This window comes from Lactuca serriola, chromosome 1 (genome assembly GCF_051521515.1).
Source record: "Lactuca serriola cultivar US96UC23 chromosome 1, Lser_US96UC23_V15, whole genome shotgun sequence".
Classification (NCBI taxonomy): domain Eukaryota; kingdom Viridiplantae; phylum Streptophyta; class Magnoliopsida; order Asterales; family Asteraceae; genus Lactuca; species Lactuca serriola.
In genome coordinates, this window is record NC_136408.1 from 28,692,158 (window position 1) to 28,704,283 (window position 12,126).

The following is a 12,126-nucleotide window of genomic DNA, read 5'->3' on the forward strand; positions in this document are numbered from 1 at the left end:
ACCTGAGTATAGATATCAATCATATCGATGGATTGCTATACTTGATGTCTATGTGATACCTGTATGTGTTGTTTGGAAGGTGAGTGTGGGCAAGGCCTGTATCTCATCATTAGCTGAGTGTGGGCGAGGCCCGTATCTCATAGAGTGTGGGCGAGGCCCGTATCTCATAGAGTGTGGGCGAGGCCCGTATATCATAGAGTGCGGGCGAGGCTCGTATCTCATAGAGAGTGGGCAAGGCTCATATCTCATTGGTATTTGAGTATGATTAGTAGTATAATTGGTAGGGTGTAATACTCATTGTCTATGTGATACATGTATGTGTTAGTTTATGTATTTGAGTGTCGGTGGGGCCCGTATCTTATTGTTATGTGAGTGTGGGCGGTGCCCATATCTTATTGTTATGCGAGTGTGGGCAGGGCATGTATCTCGTTTGGGCGGGGCCTATCATGGGAGTGTGGGCAGGGCCCGTATCTCATATATATATGCGAGTGTGGGCGGGGCCCATGTCATCATTATTATATGATGTGAATGGTATGTGGTATTTTGGGGAGACTCACTAAGCTTCCTGCTTACGGTTTTCAGTTTTGGTTTTAGGTACTTCGGCTTTCAAAAGAGGAGTTCGGGATGATTGCAGTGCACACACCATTTGTTTAGCCTGGGTTGTTTTCACTCTGATATATGTTGATATGAGTTTTGATGAGAAACCTGAATTGATACTATGACTTATGTTTTGTTATGAAATGGGTTGGATAGTTATGGTTATTTAATAATTAAAAATGAAATTTTTGGACTGTATTTTTGGGATGTTTCAGATTTTGTTACATGGAAACCTTGTCGCACATGAAGTGAATGTCAATATATATATATATATATATATATGTGTGTGTGTGTGTGTGTGTGTGTGTTTGGTGCAATGATGATGAACTAGTTTGGTGGATAAGTAGACTGCACTAAGGTTGTCACAATATCATCCTCTTGTCTGTTGGATGAACAGGAGATAAGATTTTGACCGTGAAACATACAATAACCCAAGGTGGAACATCTAGTATTTGGACAATTAGCATATAGCTTTACATTGATTTTGAAAATTAATGATGTAAATATAATGTAACATCCATAAAAATCATGATAAATTTAAACTTTTTAAATACAACCCAAAACGATAAAGTGTTTACAGAATAGTTTTCAAAACATTTCCAACATCATAGTTTTCCAAAATCATAGATCATAACAAGAGGATGTGTACTATCATGCCTTCGCCATCCCGCGGTCATCCGAATCATAGATCATAACAAGAGGATGTGTACTATCATGCCTTCGCCATCCCGCGGTCATCCGAAGTACCTGAAACATAAACCAAAACGGCAAGCCAACGCTTAGTGAGTTCCCCCAAAATATAACCACATAACCAAATAACATATATAATAACATCATGCAATGTGTCCACAACTAAAAGACTGGATTATCCCTGAGCCCATAGCTTAATTCTGGTTGCCCTCGGGCCCACATCTTATGCCTGGCTTGCTCCCTGACCATATTAGTCCACATACTAAAATACCATCAAGCCCTCAATACGAGTCTGGCATACTGTCCGATCCTCATCTTGTATATGGAATGCTCATGAGCCCTCAGTATGAGTCTGGCATGCCCTACCCGGCCTGCAACTCATATCTGGAATGCTCCAACATTTGTTGGCTACCACACGGAGCAGTAGAACCTCAACCCAACACAATATCTCGACATATACCAGATAATGACATATACAGATAATCATGCCAATAGAATCACAGGTAGTCCTACATATCTACCAGACTAGCATATCAATAACTAGCATAATCATGCATATCTATTCCATACTCAGCATATCATTGAGTATCAACCAATGGGTCGGACTAGGTGCCTTCGACCCACAAGTACAATGAGGAAAACTCACCTCACAAGTTGTACAAAAGCTGATGAGGTCTCGACTTCGAATCTCAGCTCTTTAACCGACAACTATTCCCACCAAATGACCAATTTCCATTAAAATCCAAAAATAACCAAAATACCCTCAATGTCAAACTTGGTCAAACTCGGCCACAGTAAACCCTCCTCACGTCGTGGCCAGGCATTGGTCACATCGTGACAGCGAACCCAATCTGATTCCCACTCGACCTGACCCGAACTGATCAACTCAGTCAAAGAAACCACCTAAGCTGGCATCACGACGTGAGCCCTTATTCTCATGTCGTGAGCTTCAAGGGTTCTAATAGAAACGGAACCGCTCCGATTCTCACGGTGTGGGATCTAACACCTCACATCGTGAGCACTGTTTGTGGCTAAGGGTTACTATTTTAAGTCCTTATTACATTAATTCTTCGAGACGACTTCATCCAGAAGCTAAAGGGACCCCTAAGGTCCATAAAAATGTTTCCTTCAAAACCATGCATGCACCAAACATGACCACCCATTTTCTAGGTCAAAAAGGGAAGAAATGAGCTTCAAACTTGCATGCATGTCGCAAATCTATACCAACTTCTAGATCTGAACACTATAATGCTTTTGGGACTCTTAGAACCCATAAAGTTGCCAACTTTATGGATCTACTCCACTCAATCATGCAATAACATCAATAAAATGGACAAATCTCAAGATTTATCCATGATAAGCATTGAAGTTGGATCCTTTAATACTTACAAGGGTACAAAAGCAGGAAAAATGATAATGATGTTGATTCTTTGCCCACACCAACACTAGAGCACTTCCTCATTCTTCTTTTCTGATTCCCACAAGCTAGAAATGCACCCAAATGACAAAGGATCTTAAGAAGGAGGGAGATTAGGGTTTTTTGAGGTCTAGGGAGTGAGGGAGGCTAAGGGTGAGAAACCCTAGCCCTCTTATTCTTCAACAGCCGCCATCACGTCGTGAGCCTTTAAATGATGCACATGTCTGGATCACTCTTCACGACGTGAGAAGGCATTCCTCACGTCGTGAGAATGGCGGAAATGGAAACTTTTAACTTGACAATATAAAAGATAATATGCACCTGATCCGGGTGTTACATACAGTGATCAATAATCCATAATAACAAATGATCCACTTTCAAAGCAATGCCACATTTTTATTATTAATATTCTTTTATAGATATTCGTTATTCAAACTTACAAAATAAATACAAGATTTAATGTGTACCATAATTTCTTGTGATTTTTTTTTGAAGAAAAGTAAAATACAAACCTTTTAACTCATCAGTCTACATCTACTCATATTAACGACATAATAATCAATAATAATGTTCAATTTGTTGTAAGAATTGTTTACAAGTTGTGGTAATGACAAACTTGGAGGAAGGATTTAGTTAAAATCTTTCCAAGAGATACTTGAGATGGTGTGGTAAGATGCAAATTTTCTGGTTGTTGCAAGCTTAAACCCATTGCATCAACAGTCTTTAGATTAGCCAACTTCATTTCTAATTGGGCCTCTCTCACCACAATTGTGTATGGCCCAGATTCAGATGCCAGTGCTACCTGTTATTGTGAGTACTTAAACTAAGGTTAACCATACACACGAAACAGAAAACGATAGGTTAATTTTATACATATTCTAACCCCATCGATGGGTGTCTAGTTGTTGTGGTGTGGAATTGCATACATAAGCTCAAGGTTAAAATGGCACATCCAAAATATCATTATTGTTTAGAGATCAACCTCCCCCATAGGTCTTGGGGCGGATTAACACGAGGTGCTCCGATGATACAATTTACATATATATATATATATATATATATATATATATATATATATATATATATATATATATATATGTCGGATATAGATCCGGTAAGAAATTGTTTTTGGTAGGAAGGTAATAAAGTTTTTTTCTACATATTTTTTTGACGAACAAAAAAATGAATCACTAGATGAATCAAAAGTAACATGATTTAGAAAAAAATTCTCAAAAAAGCATTTTGATAATTCATTTATACAATGGTTTTGTTGTTATTCATTAAAATTGTCATAAAAGTAAATTTTTTCTTAATTTACTTAAAAATGAATCATGAAGATGTTTTTTTGGGAATTTTTTCTTGTGAATCATCTAACTTTTGAGTCATCTAATGATTCATTTTGTTTGTTCGCTAAAAAAATATGTAGAAAAAAAACTTCTTACCTTCCTACCTAAATTTTTCTTCTTATTTGATCTTGACTCTCTCTCTCTCTCTCTCTCTCTCTCTCTCTCTCTCTCTCTATATATATATATATATATATATATATATATATATATATATATATATATATATATATATATATATATGGAAAGTGAATATACCTTACAACAATATATAAGTTTAGGTACCAAGCCCTACCATAACTATGTTGTTTTGTATCATATTTGCATTGGAATCGTCTCAAGTTCTTAAACTTCAACCCTTAACTTGATTTTTATTTAAGATTTTCAGGTATTTACCACCATCTTCCTCTTACATAATTTTCAATTGCAACTATAATACATATAGTCCGATAGGTTTCGGCAGAAAGATGTATATATATGGAAAGTGAATATACCTTACAACAATATATAAGTTTAGGTACCAAGCCCTACCATAACTATGTTGTTTTGTATCATATTTGCATTGGAATCGTCTCAAGTTCTTAAACTTCAACCTTTAACTTGATTTTTATTTAAGATTTTCAGGTATTTACCACCATCTTCCTCTTACATAATTTTCAATTGCAACTATAATACATATAGTCCGATAGGTTTCGGCAGAAAGATGTGATGTAGAAGAAAGATAATAGTGAAATTCTGAAAATCTTGCAAGTAAATCAAGTAAGGGTTAAAGTATAAGAACTTTGGACGTTTACAATGCAAATATTATTCAAAACGTTGTAGTTATTATAAGGTTGATTACTTAAACTTATATACTATTGCAAGGTATATTCATTTTTCCTCTCTCTCTCTCTCTCACTCTCTCTCTCTCTCTCTCTCTATATATATATATATATATATATATATATATATATATATATATATATAGGGCTAGGTTAAAGTGTTTATTTATTATGTGCTAGAATGCACCAATATAAATTTAGTAAAATTATATTATTATTTAATTAAATAATGATAGATATTAAATGGTTTCCACAATTGTATGTATATTAAATGATATCCATAATTATAATTTTCTCTTAATGGAAATTAATTAAATTCTTCATTAATGTTAGCAATAACATTCTTTCAGAATGAATTTTCGTATCTAGGTTTTTATGTTAGCAATAACATTATTTCAGGACTCACTCACTTAAAATACAATAAAGTTGTATGGAATATGAAGAATGAGGGTGTATTCTAGTAGAATATACTCTCGTTCTCCTAGAATACACTATTATTATTTTATATATGAATTCATTCTGAAAGAGTATTATTATGAAAGAGTATTATTATTGACATTGATTACGAATTAAATTAATTTCCATAAAAAGGAATTATAAATATGGATATCATTTAATATACATTTAATGTTCACTCAAATCTTATTGGTGCATTCTAGCACACAATATATGTAAGAAACATTTGAACCTCTCTCTCTCTCTCTCTCTCTCTCTCTATATATATATATATATATATATATATATATATATATATATATATATATATATATTGAAACCAAAAATGCTTTGCGACTCATTCGATGTAGTAGATGATAGTTGCTTTATTCAACTATATTATATAGTAAACTTTTTTTTGGAAATATTTTACACACGGTCTTATTTAAATATATATTTTAGACAATATTCTTAATAAATTAATCTAAAATATTATAGTTTAAGATATATAATATTTAATATGTTTTAAAATGTTTATTTACAGTTAAAAATGGAAGCTAGGATGCAAAAGGACGAGAACAGAGCTGAAACGAAGAAAAAAATAAATAAATAAATAAATAAATAAAACGAACAAATCTATAAATTACATGCCGGTGTACATCATGGAAACTCGACACCACGATATAATGAGACCTTTACAACGTCTTAGCGACGTAAAATCTATAAATTATGGGCTTTGCAGCCCTAATTCGGATGCCAACTTCCACCTACTTGGGGAGCAAGTTATTAGTCAATTACAGACGTATTTGAGAGCTGAAGAACACCCTTGAAATATGTATTTGAAGATCATGACAATAGTTGGATTTTAACTTGAGATCGATTGGTTGTTTATCTTTTATGTTAAAATTATGATTTTTATTACTTATATGTAAGTTGTTATGTGTTGTTTAGATGATCAATCTAGTTACATTACCTTGATTCTTAACTTTTTATGATCATTAAATTGTTAGGACTAGAGATTTAACAAATCGTAGGATTAGGTAATATTAATTGTTGTTATTCATGTTATGTTTGATTTATTGTCATGACCATTGATAAAAATCGTTAGATTATATCGTTCATAGTGAATTTATTTATATGGTTTTGTGCTCACTAATTTCATGATCATTGAAATTAGACGTTCATTAATCATTGGCACTTAGAATTCCGATCAAGATAACTAGTCATAAAATTCGGTTACCAACCCTTTAATCCATTGCATGCTAAGGAGTCAAATATTGAAAAATAGAGGGATTCGTATTCTAGTGGAAATACTTCAAATATACAACTTGAAAATCGCATTCTTTGCTTTTTGTTTGCTTAATTGTTTGAAATTGATAATTTAAGTTTCTTAACTTGTAAAATAAGAACCCTAATTTATAGTAGTCTCTTTAATTTACTTATTTGCTTATTCATTTGATTCAAAATCATACATGTTCCCCAAGTTCGACACATTTTCTTACTTTAGAGTGTATTAATTTACAACTAGGTACACTGTTTATTTTTATTTTAAAACTGGTTACGATTCAATAGAATTTTATAAATTCAAAACCGATGGTAAAATAAACAGATTATACATAATGACTTATCTAACTAAAATCAATTACTATAAACTCACTTTTTCATCTAAAACTATAATAGATAAATGAAAAACAAAAATCGTCAAAGAAACCAAAAGATTATTTGCATAAAATTGAGAATGAATGATTGTGTACGTTTCATTTTGACAAGATTTAGGCAACATAGATATAACAAGGGGATGGGCCATGCGTTGCACCGTTTTATTAATCTTACTAGTTTATAACCCGTATAAACCATGATTATAAAACTAATTAAACTTTTATAATAAAAAATTATAATTATTAATCAATTATTTTAAATAATTAATTTTAAATAAATTATTAATTAAAAGATATCTCAAAATTTTAAAGTTATTATAACTTCAAATTTAACATATAATTAGAAAATGTAAATTTGAATTTTAAAATGAATTACCTAATATATCTACATGACACATGACATAATATTAATGAGGTGTTGTGTTAGAGTGACATTTGGCAAAAGAAGATTAAAACTATTCATTTATTAAAACTAAAATAGAGATATTTTCAAGGCAACTTGTCTAATGTTATCTTATACAATGAACATTTTATAAACTTTCTAATAGATAGTCTATTTCAGTAAGTTTGTGAAACGTAGAGACAACTTTGATAAATTTGTCTTTTACAAAGGGATTACTTTTGTAATGTTGTGAAAAACAAGGAACAAATATGTTATTTTTTGAAACCTAAGGATCAGTTCTACAAATCTGCTAATAGGCGAAGACCAATTCGACAATTTCTATAAATTTGTTATAGAGAAACCATTTATGTAATTTTTAAAATGCATGAACCATTTCTCAAGAAAAAAAACGAAGACCTTTTCTATAAACTACGAGGATCACTTTTAGAATTTATTTTCCATATCCTTATCATTTATGATTTTTTATCACTAGTTATAATCCGGAAGAACTATAATTAAAAAACTAATTAAATGTTTTTAGTAAAATCGATAATTATTAATTAACTATTTAAATAAATAATTTAAAAAATATATTAATAGAGAGATGTTTTTTTATGTAAAATTATAACCGTTGATTAAAATAATTAAATGAAATTCAAAAAGTTATTTAATTAGCTAAATAACATTTGCTATTATGTAATCATGTATCTTTTATGTAATTACATATATTTATAATACAAAATAATTTGTTTTAATTATAATAATATTTTATTTAATGTAATTATTTAATTAGTGTGTTTTAAATATAAATAAAGTTACAAACTCCATGAAGTTAGCATGTTTAACTTTATTATTAATTATTATTATTATTTATTGTTAAAGTGTTTAGTGTATATATGACAACTTTTAAAATAAAAGAAGCAATAGAATGATATGTGATATATCATTAATTAAAAGTTCTAAGACCATAACACATGACAAACAAAAACTATTCTTTTATTAATATAGGAATATGTATCATTTTATAAGCTATAGGGATTGTTTCTATAAAAAAATAAAATTAGGAATGTTTAAGGTAAAAAAAAGTATATATATATATATATATATATATATATATATATATATATATATATATATATATATATATCATTGTAAAAAAAATGTCTCATAGCAACTTATATATATATATATATATATATATATATATATATATATATATATATATATATATATATATATATATATATATCATTGTAAAAAAAATGTCTCATAGCAACTTCAACCATGGCACTAAAAAATCCTTAAATTGATGTATTTTTAACACCAAATTTTTTTCCACTCCAAACACTTACTAAAAATTTACATTAAAAATACATTTTTTATATTATAATATAAAACATAATAATTAATAAAGGTGTGAAAACTAACCAAAATAGTATTAAACAACTCAAAAAATATGTGTTTGGTGTGATGAATAACTTTCATTGAAATATATTTTCACACCAAAACATTAATAATGTGTATCCATTAGAGTTGGTCTTACATGATAACGCGTCTTTTTTTTTTTGCATGTGACCGACATTTAGAAAATTTGAAAATTTTCAAAATCGATTTCTTGTTCTTTAATTTTTGTCTGCTATTTTCTTCCAAAATCTTAAAGTTTAATAAATGAGATATTTTGTTTTCTTCTCTTTATTTATCATTTTGATATATATATATATATATATATATATATATATATATATATATATATATATATAAGGAAATCTTCAGAAAATTCTCAATATTTACGGAAAAATTACACTTTAGTCCCAATATTTTTTTTAAACGAAAAAGTCCTAAAAACCAGCAAAAATTTGCAGTTTAACCCTTTTTGACTAGTTGAAACCGTTACCAAATTAATTTGGGACTATTTCGTAAACTAACCCAAAATATTGGGACTTTTCTGTAAACAAAAATATTATGACTTTTCTACAAATAAAACCCTTATTATTATTATTATTATTATTATTATTATTATTATTATTAAAAATATAAATAAGTAGTAGGAAGGATACAATGGGAAAATGTGTATTAAATACACTCTTGTTTTCCATATTTCTTTCTTTTCCACAACGATTACGGTGTCTTCAAAACCTATATATATATATATATATATATATATATATATATATATATATATATATATATATATATATATCATAAGCTAACAAATATACTACTCCTTTATAAAGAATATTATTGCTAAGAATCATATTATACCTTCAGAATATGTAAAATATATTATGCAACAAACAAATTTTGCTTTGTATCTTAATTTTAAATTCAAAATCAATTACCTAGGCATTGATCCATGAAATGGTTGATAAGAACTAATTCGGTCCATTTGGAACTCTTAACCAGTGATCGAACACTTGGTATGCATTACTAGCCAATTTTGAATCAAATACAGGGGCAACTATAACTCACAACCCAAGATGAAGTTCATTATTAAAACAGAAAATATGTCAAAATGAAGAAAAGAACGAATTTTCGTTTTCCCATTGTATCCCTCCTACAGCTGTCATGACTACGTCGACATTCACCTACTATTTATTTATATTTTTGATAATAATAATAATAATAATAATAATAATAATAATAATAATAAAAGTTTTGTTTGTAGAAAAGTCATAATATTTTTGTTTATATAAAAGTCCTAATATTTTTTGTTTACAGAAAAATCTCAATATTTTAGGTTAGTTTAGGAAATAGTCCCAAATTAATTTGGTATCGGTTTCAAACGGTTAGAAAGGGTCAAACTGTAAATTTTTGCTAGTTTTCGGAACTTTTTCGTTCAAAAACAAATTTTAGGACTAAAGTGTAACTTTTCCGTAAATATTGGGATTTTTTTAAAGATTTTTCATATATATATATATATATATATATATATATATATATATATATATATATATATATATATATATATATATATATATGAAATATGGTTTTATTATTCTATGTTTTTAGAATAAATATTTATGTCATAAATTATGTTTTTTTAATTAATTTAATGCTAAAAAATTAAAAATAAAATAATATTATGAAATGGTAACCAATGTTTAGTGGGTTTTTTTAGTCACCGACATTTTTTCTACTTTTTCTATAGGGTGATAATAACCATTGAAAACTTTGTGTTTGAACCTATCAAATGTCTTTTTATTTATATTATGGAAATTTGTGTAGGTTCAAGGTTGTATGGTATTAGTAGTAAATTAAAATTTTAAAAACTGTTTATTTCTGTTAAGATAAGAACATGGAGTTACCTGAACTATGGGAAGAACAGGCAAACGAAGATCCTCACGCACATCAAAGAAAAAACGACGCAATCTGTTCTTGTACGCTTCGGCATCTTCAAGAGTGAGCGTATCACTTTCCCCTTGATACCACAGCAACCCACGGATGGTGCCTCCTCCGGCCACCGCCGCCGCCGCCCGCCTCATCATCTGCTTGTAAAGATACCCACCACGAACCCACTCGCTGATATTCGTCCCTCCAATCGCACAAGGAACCAGCCCCACCACTCCAATGCTCGGATTCTTTCTCAACAAGTAATTCGCGAATGCCATTCCAGGACCAACACCGCATACTTTTGAAATGTCAATGTCTCGGTGGATAGGCTCCGCCGCGGGTTCCCAGGTGAGGTTGGCGGTGAGACGGAGGATGGCGGGGTTAGGTGAAGATTCAGGTGGGATGTAGCCGTCCCATGTGGAATTCACGACCCCACCTCGACCAGACATGTTGCTCTGACCGGATAAGAGGAAGATGTTCTTGCCGACGGCGGCAGATGCTAAGTGAACGCCGGCGTAGCAGATCAGTAGATAGCTGTAGGAGAGATACAACGGAAACACGAACATTTTTTCTCTTCTTCAATGGTGTTGTGGATCTCGCTCTGCATATTTTTTTGAAGTAATAAAACAAATGGATCGATTACTACTCCTCAATTAAATTAGTATTATTTTGGGGGAAAGCAGTTGAGCTGCGTTTTAAACTGGGAGTCTCTTTCATGGAGGTTTTGGTTGCAGGCATGAGGATTAATGAAAGTAGTTGACCCCGATTCAACATGGTTGTTTGACGTACCATTTAGGCAAAAGATGTTTGGTAGAATTCTAAAAGTTACTTTGGATTTTGCAAACAATAAAAATCAATTTTTTTTAAAAATCAGAAAAATCTGATTTTTTGTACTTTTTTTTCAAAAAGATCTTTTTGATACCTAAAAATCTAAGCCAAACACCCTCAAAATACTACTTTTCAACATTATTTTTTACTTATTTTAACTATAATCTTAACATTATTTGTTGTGTTTATATTTTATTTACATTATATTTGATTTTATACTTAATACAACTTTGTGCTTCAATTTTGAAATTATAAATTTATATTGTTTTAACTGAATAGATATGTTTTAAACAAAATTAAAAAAGTGACCCATATGGTTTGTCCAAAATCACAAAGTCAATCTTTGCTATTTTTTTTACGAACATGGTACCTGTGGTTTTCTAAAACTTGCATTAATGACCCTTGTTGTTGATGACGTTACTGTTCATCCGTTAGTGTAAGGGTATTTTGGTATTTTCGAGTAGCAAGGACTAAGTTTGTGACTATGGGTAAACCATATGGACCATTTATGTAATATTTTCTATATTTTATGTTTATCAGTTTGTGGCTTTTTCAACCGTTTACTGTAACGTCATATTTCGAATCGTTTCCCATTTCGGGCTGGTGATCAGGGTGTGGGTATTGT

At 30.3% G+C, this 12,126-nt stretch overlaps 1 protein-coding gene across 2 annotated transcripts; it reads right to left on the reverse strand.

The window, feature by feature from the left end:
• Positions 1 to 1,131: 1,131 nt before the first annotated feature.
• LOC145079422 (putative carbohydrate esterase At4g34215) lies at positions 1,132 to 11,439 on the reverse strand. Of its 2 annotated transcripts, none has more exons than XM_079023110.1 (2): positions 10,649 to 11,439; positions 1,132 to 1,344 (listed from the first exon to the last, which is right to left on the reverse strand). In XM_079023110.1, exons 1-2 carry the CDS (start codon positions 11,237 to 11,239, stop codon positions 1,249 to 1,251), a joined length of 687 nt encoding a protein of 228 aa, XP_078879236.1. In that variant the 5' UTR covers positions 11,240 to 11,439; the 3' UTR covers positions 1,132 to 1,248. The 2 variants fall into 2 exon arrangements, with proteins under 2 accessions (XP_078879236.1, XP_078879235.1); XM_079023109.1 differs by lacking the exon at positions 1,132 to 1,344 and adding an exon at positions 3,082 to 3,506 and having other exon boundaries at positions 10,649 to 11,435.
• Positions 11,440 to 12,126: the final 687 nt, after the last annotated feature.

What these genes read in the sequence shown, in the direction of transcription:
- LOC145079422 (XM_079023109.1), bottom strand. Translation starts at nt 11,239, where the DNA reads ATGTTCGTGTTTCCGTTGTATCTCTCCTACAGCTATCTACTGATCTGC. An exon ending in CTGTTCTTCCCATAGTTCAG is followed by an intron (nt 3,507 to 10,648) that starts GTAACTCCATGT and finishes TCACAATAACAG; the next exon opens with GTAGCACTGGCATCTGAATC.